The following is a 15840-nucleotide window of genomic DNA, read 5'->3' as shown; positions in this document are numbered from 1 at the left end:
GAGGGAATTTTTTTTATGGGTGAATGGGTATACTTGTGATTGCATAGCTATCGCCAACAGTCCCTCAGCAAGTGGACCAACCAAAAACTAGCCCCCAGGTTTTTTGGTCCCTACCGCATTACTGCTAAAATTGGTCCAATAGCTTATTGTTTGGCTCTTCCACCATCCTCCAAAATTCATAATGTTTTTCATGTTTCGGTCCTCAAGAAATGGTTGGGAAAAGTGTACAAGATCATCTTCCCCCGGGAGAGGACAAGCCGGTGCTTCCGCAGGCCGTCCTAGATCGCCGCATACAGCAAGGAGTCCACCAACTCTTAGTTCATTGGTAGGGACATTCAGTGGCGGACGCTACTTGGGAAAGCTTATCCAACTTTCAACATCATTTCCCTACCTTTGTCCTTGAGGACAAGGACGTTTCACAGGAGGAAGGAGTGTTACGTGTGCTGCACACTAAGGAAGCTAAGAAGGAAAGTCGTGGGCTGCATGGTAAGGAAACTCGTGGGAATGAAAGTCTTGGGCTGCACAACATGGCTAAGAAGGAAAGTGGCTAATCGCGGCAAGATGATTCTTAGTAAACATAGGATATCTGCTCATAAAGCTAGAATCCTATTAGGAGAATAAAAGCAAGATTTAAGGAGAGAAATAAGGGATTGTTTCCAGTAAAAAATTAAGGAGAAAATTAAGGGATTGTTTCCCATTCGAATATTTTCCCCTTATGTAAGCATTCTATTTAAACCCAATGAGGTAATGAATAAAGCATCAGACATTACATCCTCCACTATTGCAGTTGATCTTAGGAGGTAGGGTACCTCGAATACCCATTATCCACCACCATAGGGAGGCCAATGAAGCTTTATTCCGAGGCTTTGTCTATGACCAAACCCTAAACACGTTCTCAAAAAACACAAGCACGCAACATAATCACATTCATTTTATACCAACTAACATGACGTGTTTTAAGTGACTTTTTATTTTCTTAGTCATTTTTTAAAAAAAAAAAAAAATCACTTAAAAACGCATGACGATAGTCGAATGAAAATAATAATTTAGTGCGCACAAACATACTCTTTAAACTACATGTTTGTTGGCTCCTTTATTTTTTAAAAACCTTATCTCTTCAAACTCTTAAAAAGTATTAAGCATTTTTTTGTCAAAATAATAATAATAATAAAAAGGGAAGAAAACGAAAGAAATGTAATTCTTAAAAATCCAATTTGAAGACAGAGACACTTCATTGCAATTTGCAAATAAATAAATCTTTTTTGTCATTTTATGCGTTGTTTTTTTTTTCCCCCCCTTTTATATAATATTAAGTGATGGAGTTTTGTGCTTGAAACAGAAACCTGATAAATAATCCATAAATCCAAAAAAAAAAAAAATTATGCTCCACAATTATGTGCTTCTTGCATGAACACAAATTTGATTCTGATGAAAAGGAACTGTCTTAATATCTATCTCAATTTCATCGAAGTAGCTTTCTATAATTTTTTCTCATGTAAAAAAAAAAAAAAAAAAAAAAAAACCACCACCTTTAAAACGATGATAACTCCATCACATAAACAAGTTGACACTTGAGAGCCGAGACAACAGGCCGGCGTCGATTCTGTGGAAATTTACGTACCATTTTGTGCCACGCATCCACGACTTGATCCCGAATGACGAATGTACACGGAAAGAAGACGAGTTGTGACTTGTGAGCCAATTTTGTTCACAACAATCATATTCACCCCATATCCTGGATTCAAAATCCCCTATTATTAGGATGCATGGTTGAATTTCTATGAAATTTGAACAAAATTTTGAGGTTTATATTTATTTTTTAGCAGCTTAAAATGTTAGATTCACTTGTATAAAACAAATAGGTTTTGCAAATCCTCTCTTAAATGGATCGGGATCCTTTTTAATTATTTGTCAGAATTCTCGAATCTTGATCCCTCTTAAACTATATTGTTTGTAGAAGTTAAGCAACTTAATAATAAGATCCTCATTCTAATTCATAAGAGTGTAAATTTGTATTCGCATGTCGAGACATGAATATAAGATTATAAGTCAACCATAACTTGACCCATTAAATTAAACGGGTAAGACCCGTTAACTCTAACCTCATAATTTTGTATTGGGTTCATATTGAGTTCGCATGTCTTGTAAAAAAATTGTCATGTTAAGGTATAGGTAAACGACTATATAAAGCAATGCTAACTCAACCCATTTAATTAAACAGATCAAATTCTTTGACCTTAACATATTAATTTTATATTAAATTCATATCAAATTTAAAATTGTATAAAAAATTATCAACCTTACGTTATCCCGTATCCTACACAAGAGCAAGACAAACATGTCTGCACCATGAGATGATTGAGATCGGTCCTTCCATCATATAATTGTCCCTCAACTCTATTTTTGGGCAACATATTCCCCACATGTCATTTCCAATGCTTTGAGGGCATATGTAAGCAGGTTTGTAATATCCGTTTGAAAGTGACTCACCAATTTCTGGTAGTCATCAGAGTTATTTTTTTTATTTTTTTTATTTTTTAAGTAACTCCTTTAAAGTTGGAACACAATACTTTTACTTCATATATATATTTTTTTTGTGTGGGTATTATCTGTCAAAATGTCACTCATCAATCTAAAGGGGGAGATATCTGTGCACATATGTACCACTGGCTCAGGGGTTTGAGCTATCACATGAATGATAATTAATGACAATATTTATGGCCAATAATCAATTTTGGGTCAGGTACGTATTAGGTTTTGATAAAAAATAAAATAAAAATTAGAGGATATTTTTTATTTTTTGGTTAAAAAATGTCATGATGTGATATTAACATGAAAATAATATATGTATTTTGTGTTAGAGTTATTGGTTAGTATTTTTTTTTCTTTTTTTTTTTTGTTAAAAAACAAAAATTATACAAAAAAAAAAAAAAAAAAAAAAAAAAACGTTGTCAAATAAGGCATTATTATTTAGATGATTCTCTGACAATCATCCACGAGATCCCTTACAATTCTACAGAATACAGGGGCTTACAAGTTTTAAATAATTACATACCCACAAATCACAATTTATTCAATTCAGTCCATTCAATTAAAAATAAAAAATAAAAATAAAAAATGAATGATTTAGATAGAGCCACATTAACACTCAAAGGATTGACACAAATAAAAATTCAAAAAAATGAACAAAAAATCAAAATAATATAACCATCCTCTATAGTCTTCTTTTTTTTGGTGATTAACTACCTCTAAGTAGTTATGAAGGTGACTGGCCATCTTTTAAAAGGTGAGGGGAAGTGGTCAGCCCACTCCAAGCAAATCTTTGGGTGGTCCTTCACTTTTGTTATTTATTTATTTTTTTGTTCTTTTTCTTATTTTGAATGCTTATATGACTGAAGTTAAGCCATTCATTTTGAATGAATGGTATGGATTAAAGAATTGCAAGCCCTTACAAATTTAGAGAATTGAAAGGAACCTCAATCACTATCTAAAGCTAGAAGTCTAGAACCTTCAAGGAAATTGACAGATCCCATCCAATTATTGAAGGCATCTTAAACCATCTAATCCATGTGTTAAGCTAAGAACGAATACATAAACCATTTTACGCATAACGAAGTGTTCTGTCTTTGATTGAAAATATTTGACGGTTGGTCAAAATTTTCAAGCATAATCAAATACCGAAAAATATTTTATTAAAAATAATAATCTCCAATTTGGGATCAAGAATAACAAGGACCCACCTTGACCCTTTTTTGTGATTGGCATTTGCTCGTCGGAAAAAAAAAAAAAAAAAAAAAGACTAATCTTTTGAAATGACGTCGTTTTGGTTCGTCGCTCCTCCATATGGCCGATCCACATTCGCTATAAGAAGCGCTCCAACAGTCTCCCCGCACGTTCCAATTCGAACTTCCCACTTCCCAGCTCTTTGTGGCGGCAAAAGAGAGCAGAAATAGCAGCAGAATCAGAAGCAGAAGTAGGAAGCTAAACTCTAACCTAAACCAGGATAATGCTATCCTTGCCGCTTCCTATTCCGACCAAGAACACTCTCATTCCTGGCAAACCAAAACACTCGTGCTCTCGCAGAACCAGAACCCAAACACACCCCTTCTTTCCACTCCATTCTCCTAAACCCCTCAAGCCCCTCGAACCAACCACCGTAGTAAAAGTAGCTCTCAGAGAACATGTCCAAGAGGAGGAGGAGGAAAGAAGAGACCGGAGCGCACCTGCCGGAGTGTCGGCGGAGGGAGAGCCGCTCCCGGCGGAGCTCCAGGATGATCTGATGCCGAAGCACGTGGCAGTGATCATGGACGGCAATGGGAGGTGGGCCAGCCAGAAGAGCTTGCCGGCCTCAGCCGGCCACGAGGCTGGCTCGCGGTCGCTGCGGGAGCTCGTCGAGCTCTCTTGCCATTGGGGGATTAGGGTTCTCACCGTCTTCGCCTTTTCTTACGATAATTGGATCCGGCCCAAGGTCCGTTTGCTCTAGGTTTTAACCACTTTTCTTGATTTTGAAAGTGGGTGTTTTTTTGGTATTGATTTTAGGTCCCAAAAGCGAAGAAAAAGCATTTCCGATTGAAGTTTCCCTTGTTAGTGTTAGCTTGGCACTTTGAAGAGTACTTTTTACTGCTTTTGAAAGTGGAAATCGTAGTGGCTTTCGTTAGATCACAATTTTCTTTAGGACACAAGTGGAAATCGTAGTGATTTTTCTCAGGGTAATGGACAAGTCTTTTTTACAACTTTCTGAGTCGTGTTAGACTAAACTAATCACGTGCTAACATTTGACAGAAAAGTTATAAAAGAATTATAGGCGTAGCGTTACTCTAAAATCATAATTTTCTATAGCTAAAAGGCCTTTGAGAACGGTGGTATTCTATTGCTAAGGCTTAGAATCTGGACTCCACTCCATTTATAGGTATTGGACCAGATTTTGGGCCTGCAAACATGAGGGTAATGTTAGAATAATTATTAAATGATTAAATTTAATGATTTCCGTATTTTCACGTTTTTGTGTGTTTTAATTTGTCTAGAATCTATAAGTGAATCTTTTTAATGGTTGGTTTGGTTATAGTGCAGGTGGAGGTGGATTTCTTGATGACTTTATTTGAAAGAGAGATAAAGTCACAGCTGGATAATTTTTTAAGGTAGTTGTTATGCACACTCTCTCTTTCACTTGGGGGAAATTTTCATTTCCATGGATTCGAATTTTGCCGTTTTCGCATTCATTATTATTAGATTTTAATTGCATAACGTATATATTATCTTGGGGAAAATTTGAGGTGATTCCCAAGAGATAGTTATAGTTTAAATGGTTGGTGTGGAGCGTAAGCAGCCAAAAATGAGTCAGATTTTTTATTTTAATTTGTCTTTCTGTTTCTTCTTTTAAAAAATGCAAACTTTGAATCATTTAATCAAAATATTTGTATTAATGGAGAGCTGTCTCAGATTAATCTATATGCAGTTTCTGGATTAATTAATCGGTAGACTAATTAATCAAGTTAGTATTGTGATGTGCCTTTTCAATCTAATGACTTGGTCATAGATTATCCTATCCCAGTTCTTTAGCCACTATTTAGAATTATTATCATTCTTCTACAAGTGTACGGGTATTTTAGGGTTCAAATTGTGGAAATATGAAGGATCTGATTGAGGTTTAGACAATTTCAGAGATGAGAAATGTTTCTGTCGCCTGCCTTTAGTTGAAGAGTGTCCTTGTATTGAGGTAAGTGCTTGTATAAGATGTTAGGATCAGGCCCTAGATGGAACTAGCCAACACTGAGATTTTATGTTGATTTTATCAAAGCTTTTCTTTACATCACAAGGAAAAGCGATGTACATAATATAGTTAATTACCTAGGGGTTATGTTAGATTGCGGAAGACAGGATGAGCTTTGTTTCTGCCATTTCCTCTCCATTTAAGGATGTACGTACCATCTTTTGCTTTCTTCTTCTGATGTTTCAAGTTCTGCTTGAGAGACCTCTTTTACTCACTACTCTTGTTCAGTAATGCTATTTCCATGACGGCCTATGAGTTATAACTTTCTGGAAGAATTCCCCCGCTTTTGGCAAGTACCTTGGTTGGTTTTCCCAACTCCAATCAATTATATATGATCTTAATCATATTTTTTAATGCATTTGGAAGCTTGTTTGCACTTGGGTTTAATGATAGATATAATCCATAGAATATTTGAAATTTGTTCAGAAACTGGGCAGCAATGCCCAGAGTTTTGATTGTTGTCAAATGCCAAAACGATCAATGCCAATTTTCTTTGTTAGACACATTAAAAAAAAAAAAAATGAGAGAAAGGAAAAAAGATCAGCTACATCTTTGAGAATTCTTTTCTGAAGAAAACAAAGTAATTTCATAAGGAAAAACGTCCGTAAATTTGGTTCTGAAAAAAGATCAATGTAACGATCAATTTGGTTCGACATCTGCATTTGGGTTTTATTAATGAGACATTTCATATAGAAAAACATTAGCAGTAAATGTGCGAAAAGAACTGTTTCCAGTGAGTGTAAGACTTCCAGAGTAACGTCTTTAGTTTTTTAAGATTCATTTTTCTATCTTTTCTAAGAGCTGATAAATAGGACATATTTTACTTCTTGATTCATTAGTTCTCCTTCAGAAAAAGTTAGTTTGGTTGTCAAAATTAATTTCAACGGATCTTATGTGGATCTTTTGTCATGGCAGTGTCAAATCAACCCTTGGTAAGCACCTTCCGATACAACCTTAGAAGCAGGAATTGCCAATGCCAAGTTGGACAGACTGACCTGCAATAGTCCAACAATATCTTTTTTTTAAATATCTAAATGTGGGTGTTTCTTTAGGAAAGAAAACGGATTTATTTGTTTGATCATCACATATTGGTAAAGCAAGACATGCTAGCAAGAAAACCATTGTTTCAGATCTATGGAGTGTCCAGTGTTGGATTTTATTTCTTCTTAATACCTTTAGGTCACTGTCATCTGTTACTTTGAACATCACATATAAGCAAGTAAGGCAATCAAATCCCTGGAGTCAGACCAGTGTTGGATTCACTCTTGAGGTTGTTTTCATTGATAGAGGTTTATACGGAAAACAATCAGTTTATGCTCTTTGCTTTTACAGGGAAGGTATTCGAATAAGCGTGATCGGTGATTCGTCAAAGCTTCCGAAGTCTCTACAGAAATTGATAAGTGATGCAGAGGAGACCACAAAAGCCAACTCTAGACTCCAACTCATTGTGGCGGTTAGCTACAGTGGGAAATACGACATCATACAAGCATGCAGAAGTATTGCTTCCAAAGTCAAAGATGGTGCTCTTGAACTGGAAGACATCAGTGAAAGCCTAATTGAACAGGAATTAGAAACCAACTGCACCGAGTTTCCCTACCCTGATCTACTAATACGAACCAGTGGTGAACAAAGAGTAAGCAACTTCTTATTGTGGCAGTTAGCCTACACTGAATTTTTCTTCGTACGAGAACTCTGGCCTGATTTTGGGAAAGCTGAGTTTGTAGAGGCCTTAATTTCATATCAGCAAAGACAGAGACGCTATGGTGCACGTCTGTAGGCAATTGCCAGGTACAGATATATCTTAGCTTCCATTATGCAGAAAGCTTGTACCATGAGATGAAGTCCCCATCAGATTATTTCATGATCCAGCATCGAGTCAGAGATTCAAAAATGGCTAGCTCAACAGGCACCTAATTAACATCAAGGTGCTGGATGTACATATAATAAACAAACATCATATATCACCATATATTTGGAATGATATATCTCTATTTACCAAATATGGGATAATTCCTTTTAGCAAGAACATGGGGTAATTCATCATGGTATTCATCGATGGAATATGAATCATTTCATGATTCAGATTAGATTTCACAGAATTTAACGGTGTATGTGTTGCCTATGTTGGTGAGATTATGTATACTCTTGAATACCGTGAAATCTATTATGAGTCATGAAATAGTTACTATTTATTTCACTTGAAATATAAATAATCTTATTCCGCTCATCAGCATTGCATAAAGTAGCATTGTTGTCCACAAGCCGATTGCATAAAGAAGCAGTGCTTTACTCTCCTTTTGTAAATGCAGATTGAGAGGACGATTTGCAATTAAAAGTTTGTGTAATCCTTTCAAAAAAAAAAAAGTTTGTGTAATAGTACCGGCATGTTCGTTCATCTAAAAAGGAAAAGGTAAAGGGGTTACTTGGCAATTGCAAATTAAAATGCTTCTCTTGCAGAATAATTGTACTCGGTAATGTCTTAAATCGTGCTTCACATTTGTTGGTCATTTTCTGCGAGAGCATTTAACACCAGAAGAATTAGGATCCCTATGCAAGGGCTTACCTGCCACCCCAATTATAGAAAATTTCGATCCACAACAGTGTATAACAAGGATCAGGATTCTCTGGAATTAGAGAATTCGGGTAGGGAATGAGATAGGCGAGTGCAAGTCTCGAAATGTCCGAACAGGTGAGCCATGCACCTTGATTAACCCAAAGACCTGCTCAGGCACCTTAAAACCCACACCCCTCTTATTTTTTGCCCGAATTTTTTGAATTTTGGGCAGAGAATTTTCGAAAATGTAAGTTCATATAACAATGACACCACAATCATAACATTAGCTTGTGCCTAGTTGCTTAAAGAGGGTAGTGTCTTTGATGTGGTCATTTTGTACTAATCCTTTTAAATAGGGATTGCGCAGCTATGTTTTTAAGAGAATAACAAGCGCAAATTGGACAGCAAAGAATTGGAAGACAAAAAGATTAATAATGATAATTGTACCATAATACGGTAGCTAGCAATTGATTATAGGAAAAATTGTACCATTGATTTTAGGAAAAATTGTACCATTGATTTATGTGGTTGACCTAATTTACAAATCGTTTCATGTGGTATCAAAATTAATTCAAAGATCCCTGTGGTTGGGCGCTCCGTGTGGTATCAAAATTAATTTAGAGATTCATGTGGTTAACCTAATTTACAAATCGCTCCCTGTAATCAAATTCTGTTAAAATTTTTGACAGATTCTGTTAGACGTCACGTCGGCACCAATAAGATAGCGACATGTGTTTATCTTAATAAAAAAAGTAGGATCCAAAAATAATTTTTATTGGATTCTGTTGATCTTAATAAAATAAAAAAAGATTTATTTTTTCAACCACTTAAATAAAAAAGATTACATCCAATAAAAATGGAGATAAACTCCTTATTGGAGATTGACTTCTTATTGACATCGACTCCTAAAGAGCAATAGAAACATATTACTAAGCCACTTCGGTCACCGTAGTACTACAAATAAATAAAAGAATGACTTAGATAACCAAGACCACCACGTAATATCCTTATCTCTACTACTGCAATGTATAGCCACTAAAAGACAACAACTAAAAGAGAACTCCTCCAAACTTCTTCAATGTAACGTATTCTTACATTACATTTGCCTCATCAACCAGAAGATGAATTCCACATTTCTTCACATCAAGTCCCCAAATACTGATGGACACCTCAATTTCATCTCCACTTTCCATCACCAATTCATTAAATATGAGTCCACTTTCCAGCACATATTTATTTCTTATGAGTGGCGTCAGGTACAGAAAGAAATGGTCTTCTTTATTTGGAAAGAGAAAGGAATGCTTGTGAGTATCAATTTCTGTTGGACGAAGAAAGTGGGTGTTGCCTCTGGTTTTATTTAGGATTTCCACGAGAGGAAGAATTGTCACGTGGCCAGATGCTCCTATGTCGGTTGCATAAACAGCACAAACAAGCAACCGAAGGAATTGACCCTTTGAAATTGAAGGTGCACGGAAAGATATCGAACACCCAATTCCCTGATGGCTGAACCAACTTGGAACCTCACTACCAAGGAGGCAAATGACACGAGACTCATCATCGCCCATGGTTGACGGACACTATTCAAAAAAAAAAATGTTCAGAACATAAAATGAGAGAGAGAGAGAGAAAGAGAGAGAGAAAGAACCTGGTAATGATTCCTAAAATCATATGCTAGATTGTTACAACCTTCTGAGTGAATAGAATCAAATTCCCAATTCTCCAAGCCTTGAATCTCAGTCAATTTGTGGCAATTACGAAGGTCAAAAAGTAGTCCTCTTTTATGGTTCGACGAAATTGAGTCTTTCCATTGATGTACAATCACTTGTATCCAAGAGACCTACACTTGTGAAGACTCCTGAAATTGATTGAAGATTCGTACACTCTTGCAAATGCAAATTGTACAATTTAGGAAGGCAGCCAATGCAATCAGGTAGGTTACGAAAATTGTTTCTTGATAAATCCAAAAACTGGAGTGAAGATAAATTCCCAAAATCAACAGGAAACCCATCTTCAGACAAATTGCGCCCAGAAAGATGTAGTGCTGTCAAAGAACGTAATCCAGAAACGAAAGGTGGTAGGAAACATACTGGGTTCAAGCTTTTTGGTGACATCAATGATGAGAGAAGTGACAACCAAGATTTTGAGGATTGTTCTTTACGTCCAGATAATGATGCAACCTCAAGATTCTTCAAAAGACCAAAGGAGGATGGTAGTTGCTTAATAGCAATTCCATCTGCAAGAAGCTCTGTTAAAGCCATCATACTCCCTACTTGATCCGGTAACTTGTCAACTTTTAAGCAATCAGACAAATTAAGAGTTTTGAGAGATTCTAAATTAGAAATGCTGCTTGGAAGATTCATAAGACTCTTGCATCCTTTTAAATTCAGCAAAACAAGGTTTTTCAAACATCCAATGGACTCGTGAATCTCAACCAAACTCGTGCAACCTTCAAGTACTAGTATCTCCAATTTTGGCACTTGACAAAAGTCTAGTGATTTGGTGAGACGTTTGGAATTGCTGAGATTTAGGACCTTCAACTTGTTGAGTATCTGTGAAAAAAAAGAAAAAAGAAGAAAAAAAAAAAGAGTAAATAAGGAAATGATCAGTTCTTGTTAGTTATACATTTAACATTAATAAAGAGGAAAAAATAAATAAATAAAAAATAAAAAACTTAGTAAGATTTGTTATACTTTGTTCTTCTCCCAAACTTGTTCAACATTACTATACTGCATGTCAAGAACAACAAGGTTCTCTAGATGAAAATTATGTGGAAGACATTTTAGATGGCACTTATGCCAACAAAGCCATCTTAGCTTTTTTGAGAGATGCTCATAAGATCCTTTGAGATGTACATCATTGATTTGGAGCAATCTTAAACTCTTCATATTGGTAAATGCTTCAGCTTCTATCAAGTGTACATCTTCAGATACTTTTAAGATCATACCCTCAACTTTTTCCGTTCCCTAGCAAAATAGACAGTTGGATTAGCAATGCACATACTCATCTTGTATAAAGCTAGAACAACTTTGAACTTAGAATATACCTATATGCTCTCATCATAATTTTTTTTTTTTTTTAAAAAAAAAAAAACTAAATTGATTAAGACATTATTAAAATTATTTGAAACATACTTGCATACCTTTTAAATATTGTTAAGTATCTGTTGTTGATTTAATTTAGAGAATTAATATTTGGATTTAAAATCAATATATATATATATATATATATGTGTGTGTGTGTGTGTGTGTGTGTTATTTGGATTTAAAATCAATATATATATATATATATGTGTGTGTGTGTGTGTGTGTGTGTGTGTTATGTGCCTCTTACCGTACGTTCGCGTAATACATTTAATACATCCTCGTGAAACCACAATCTACAACGCTTTCCTGGAAATTTGGGTGACTTTTTCTGAATAATTTCCCTTCCCATATCTTGAATAAGAGCATGCATTCTCAAACTATTTCTGTCATCAATTGTAACGAGGGATCTTTGAATGAGAATTTTGATACCAACATCTGGAAAGAAACCACAGCCATCAAGTACTTTGATGACATATTTTTCATCCATGCCGACAAAGAAACATGCAATATCAAGGAATATGTCCTTTGTATACTCATCTAGTGAATCAAAACTTATTTGAAGTATTTTTTGAATCGTGTCATAAGGAGTTCTTCGTAATTTTTGTAATTCACTTTTCCATTCATCAATACTTTTGTCTTTAAGAAAAGAACCCAAAACCACAAGAGCTAATGGAAGTCCTCTAGCATAAGCCATTGCTTCAATCAAAAGCTCCATGTAATCTCTTTTTGGATCGGCCATATCGAAGGCATGCCAACTGAATAGTTTAAGAGACTCCCACCAATTCAATCCACTGACTTTATATTTTTTATCTGCTCCCAATTGACTTAGCACATGTTCATCTCTAGTTGTTACAATGATTCTACTTCCCGAACCAAACCATTGCTTTTCAACTAATGCGTGTAATTGTTTCCAGTCATCCACATCATCAAGAACAACAAGAACTCTTTTTCCAAGAATTCTTTTCTCAATCAAATTTATTCCTCGATCAACATTGTTTATCTTCAAATTTTTCATTTTTAATATATCAGAAAGAAGTTGTTCTTGCAAACCAACTAAACAATTAGGCTCTTTTGAAATTTCTTTAATGTTTAAAAAACTACTTCCTTCAAATCTATAACATATTTGGTTATAGACAGCTTTTGCCAATGTTGTTTTACCAATTCCACCCATCCCGTAAATGCCTACAATGAGAACGTCACTTGTTCCAAGATTTAACAGATCTTTAACCTGATTAACACGATAATTTATTCCTACTGGATGTCTGGCAACATTCAAGCCAATGGGTTCCACTTCACAGGAAACATGTGCCACAATATTCTCAATAAAGCTTGATTCATACCTGATCATTATATCAAAAAAAAAATAAAAAACTAAAACAAGCACAATATATGAAAGAAAATTATAAGTCATCCGCATGAAAAGGATGTTGTCATCTCAGTCATTTGAGACTAATATGCCATGGCAAGAGATTAAGTTCTATGAAATTTATTAAAGAATTTTTTGAAATATGTCATGGAAACAATCTTCTCCATGAAATTTTTTTCATGCAAAGTATTGTTACAATATCATTCCTCTATGTGTGTGCCATTTTATTTAAAAGGTCATCCTAGACTTCATAATTCTAGAATAAGATTTCTCTCTTAGCTGGCATGATCTTTATATACTAGTAGAGGCATGGAACAGAACACGATCACTAATTCAACTTAAAAAGTAATTCTTTCTAATCCATTTTAGCTTAACATTAACTTCTATCAGTTTTCACATAAAATTTAAAAGAAATGAAAAGGACAAAAACATATATATATAAAAAGAGACCGTAGCACAATACCCATTTGAAACGCTCTCGAGATCCCAGCCGGAACAATTCGCAGCATCGGTAAGAGCTACTCTCCACCTCTGCACCCTCTCCATATCGCTTTGAAATCGCTTTTCATGCCTAGCAAAGGCTTCCGCAAAAGTGCCAGTCTGATTTCGGACATCCGAAGGGTCCACGTGATAAAATATGGGAAGAAGAGTGTGGCCAATGGTATTCTTACAGTCCACGATCTGCACAAGTTCATCAAGGCACCACCTAGATGAAGCATAGCCTTCGGAGAAAATCACAATGGAAATTCTTGATCCACGAATCACATCGAGTAGCTCAGTAGAGATAGTCTTTCCCCTTTGAAGCTCCTCGTCATCTCGGAAGGTACGAATTCCAACTCGCACCAAGGCGTAATAGAGGTGGTCGGTAAAGTTCCTGCGGGTGTCTTCACCTCTAAAACTTAGGAAGACCTCGTAATTCCAATGAGGTCTGGAAAAGGAGGTACTTGCTGTGGTTGGGTTTGATTGGACTGCAAAAGGAGACAAATCATGTGAGTTAAGAGGAGGGATTGAACCTGTATAACGGGCAATATCAATTATTTTTCCTTTACATTTTCTAAATCGAAAAATGAGAGAGATGTATTAATCATATATCTAAATGCAAATTGAATCATTCATTCTGTTTCTTTCTCAATTTACATTTTTTTAAAAAGAGCTTTTACTTCCACTATGGCCGAGAACCAAGCCAACTCTTCGAAAAATGCAAAACTTCCCAAAATTAACCTGCAAAATTTAGTCCCTAAATGATGTGTCACAATCACATGTAATCTTTAAGTAATCACCTTTTCTGGGCTAATCGAGCCACAACACACAAATACATATGCATATGCATACAGTACCGTCTATTTGATCTGTGAGTGTTGAATACAGTACCGTCTTTCTTTGAGTCTTTGCCGACGAAAATCTTGGGAGCATGGTTTTGGTCTTGGTCTCGCACTGGTGATTTGGCCATTGGGAATTGAGGGGGATCGTAACTTGTAAGGTCAACAACAATTCCTTTGGAAGGGTCGTTAGGGTTTATGCTTCTAATGTTTGGTGGATGAGAAGACTGGTTAATCAGATAAGAAGCATGGTAAGGTTGGTATGCTTGGGTGACACTGGAGGTTCCATCTGAAAGAGCCGTGGAAGCCATGGCAGTAATTGCACCGACAGGAAGTGGATGGTTATGCGTACCTTCATAGGATGTTATGAGTATTGACATGTCATGTAAGCATCTCTGCACCTACTTGCAAAAGAATAAAGAACATGTATCAAAATTTAATACAAGGAATAAATGAAAACCCAAGAGAATCAAAGTGAAATACTATAACCATATTCAAATTCAGTTTTGGCATTTTATTGTACCTCTTTCATAACTGGGCAACCTGGAGGCACCATGCAATTATAACTGTATCGTGGAAAAGGATTTCGTGCACCGGCCCTAACGTTCAACTATAGCAAAACGTTTGATTAAATGAGAATCATTTGATTGTTGAGCTCATAAAAAATTTATATATGAGAATTGCGTCATAAATTAAACCTAAGAGAAGCAAAGTGAAATACTATAACCATTTTTTTGGCATTTTATTGTACCTCTTTCGTAACCGGGCAATCTGGGGCCGCTTTGTAACTATAATAGTATTCGTAATCAAAATCACTTGGACAAGACCCTTCGCAACTCCATTGGCACCCATCGTTCAACTATAGCAAAACTTTTGATTAAATTAGAATCATGTGATTGTTGAGCTCATAAAGAATTTATATATGAGAATTACGTCATAAATTAAACTCACTGTTTGTACTTCACATCTGGCTATGACCACCTCAACCCAAGCTTTCCTATTGGCTTTGGAGGCAGCATTATATCTACTACCTACTTGGGCCTTAGCTGCTTCTTCTGTATCGTGTACATGTACTCCTCTTCAGTCTTTTTCAACTTACATCTTTTGTTATAAAAAATAAATAAAAATAAAATAAATAAAAAAGGTTTTACTTCAACTATGGCCGAGAATCAAGCCATAGTGGAAATGAAAGTGAAATGAAAGTATCCAGTATTTGTGGGAGCATATAGATCTTTCACTGAGAAAGTCATCAGCTAACTTAGGGTGATAAGCGATTGCGCCATCACTCCACTCCACTATGCCATATAAATTACTCAAATCAAATTGCCATTATACCCGCTCACAAACCGACATGCGCACATAAATTTTTTTTTTAAAAAAAATAAACGCATTAGAAAATATTTGAGCACTCAGTCTTGTCGAGCACAAGTCATTTAACTCTTAAAGCAACCTTTTCCGGGCTAATCGAGACATGACACACAATTACATATGCATAGACCTAACCATTTCTATTTGATCTGTGAGTGCGGTGAAAACATTACCGTCTTTGTTTGGGTCTTGGACGACGAGAACCTTGCAAACCTCGTTTTCGTCTTCGGATTCCCGCTCCCGCTTCCGCTTCGAGCTTCTTCTCGCACTGTTGGTTTGGCCCATGGCTGGTAGAAGGGTAGCTACAGAGGGATGGTGGGATAGTTTGGGAAAGAAATCACGGTTTGGGGGTTAATATCAGGGAAGAAGTGAGAAATGTG

General features: G+C 35.8%; 3 protein-coding genes across 3 annotated transcripts; 1 reads left to right on the top strand and 2 right to left on the bottom strand.

The window, feature by feature from the left end:
* Positions 1–3908: 3908 nt before the first annotated feature.
* On the top strand, positions 3909–7770 carry LOC133878658 (dehydrodolichyl diphosphate synthase 2). Its single transcript, XM_062317232.1, has 3 exons — positions 3909–4468; positions 5071–5138; positions 7103–7770. Exons 1-3 carry the CDS (start codon positions 4007–4009, stop codon positions 7545–7547), a joined length of 975 nt encoding a protein of 324 aa, XP_062173216.1. The 5' UTR covers positions 3909–4006; the 3' UTR covers positions 7548–7770.
* Positions 7771–9419: 1649 nt separating this feature from the next.
* LOC133877105 (disease resistance protein RPV1-like) lies at positions 9420–11325 on the bottom strand. Its single transcript, XM_062315346.1, has 3 exons — positions 11015–11325; positions 9970–10873; positions 9420–9901 (listed from the first exon to the last, which is right to left on the bottom strand). Exons 1-2 carry the CDS (start codon positions 11264–11266, stop codon positions 10103–10105), a joined length of 1023 nt encoding a protein of 340 aa, XP_062171330.1. The 5' UTR covers positions 11267–11325; the 3' UTR covers positions 9420–9901; positions 9970–10102.
* Positions 11326–11639: 314 nt separating this feature from the next.
* On the bottom strand, positions 11640–15745 carry LOC133876929 (disease resistance protein RPV1-like). Its single transcript, XM_062315152.1, has 6 exons — positions 15596–15745; positions 14844–14951; positions 14616–14702; positions 14145–14493; positions 13237–13741; positions 11640–12747 (listed from the first exon to the last, which is right to left on the bottom strand). The coding sequence occupies exons 1-6, from the start codon at positions 15743–15745 to the stop codon at positions 11640–11642; spliced, it is 2307 nt and encodes a 768-aa protein (XP_062171136.1).
* Positions 15746–15840: the final 95 nt, after the last annotated feature.

Source organism: Alnus glutinosa, chromosome 9 (genome assembly GCF_958979055.1).
Source record: "Alnus glutinosa chromosome 9, dhAlnGlut1.1, whole genome shotgun sequence".
Classification (NCBI taxonomy): domain Eukaryota; kingdom Viridiplantae; phylum Streptophyta; class Magnoliopsida; order Fagales; family Betulaceae; genus Alnus; species Alnus glutinosa.
Note: the sequence above shows the minus strand (reverse complement) of the source record. Positions and strands in the feature narration are given on the sequence as shown.

What these genes read in the sequence shown, in the direction of transcription:
- LOC133877105 (XM_062315346.1), bottom strand. Translation starts at nt 11,266, where the DNA reads ATGATCTTAAAAGTATCTGAAGATGTACACTTGATAGAAGCTGAAGCA. An exon ending in AAGTTTGGGAGAAGAACAAA is followed by an intron (nt 10,874 to 11,014) that starts GTATAACAAATC and finishes TTTTTTTCACAG; the next exon opens with ATACTCAACAAGTTGAAGGT.
- LOC133878658 (XM_062317232.1), top strand. Translation starts at nt 4,007, where the DNA reads ATGCTATCCTTGCCGCTTCCTATTCCGACCAAGAACACTCTCATTCCT. An exon ending in ATAATTGGATCCGGCCCAAG is followed by an intron (nt 4,469 to 5,070) that starts GTCCGTTTGCTC and finishes GTTATAGTGCAG; the next exon opens with GTGGAGGTGGATTTCTTGAT. An exon ending in CAGCTGGATAATTTTTTAAG is followed by an intron (nt 5,139 to 7,102) that starts GTAGTTGTTATG and finishes TTGCTTTTACAG; the next exon opens with GGAAGGTATTCGAATAAGCG.
- LOC133876929 (XM_062315152.1), bottom strand. Translation starts at nt 15,745, where the DNA reads ATGGGCCAAACCAACAGTGCGAGAAGAAGCTCGAAGCGGAAGCGGGAG. An exon ending in CAAAGACTCAAAGAAAGACG is followed by an intron (nt 13,742 to 14,144) that starts GTACTGTATTCA and finishes CTCCTTTTGCAG; the next exon opens with TCCAATCAAACCCAACCACA. An exon ending in CTCGAGAGCGTTTCAAATGG is followed by an intron (nt 12,748 to 13,236) that starts GTATTGTGCTAC and finishes TATAATGATCAG; the next exon opens with GTATGAATCAAGCTTTATTG.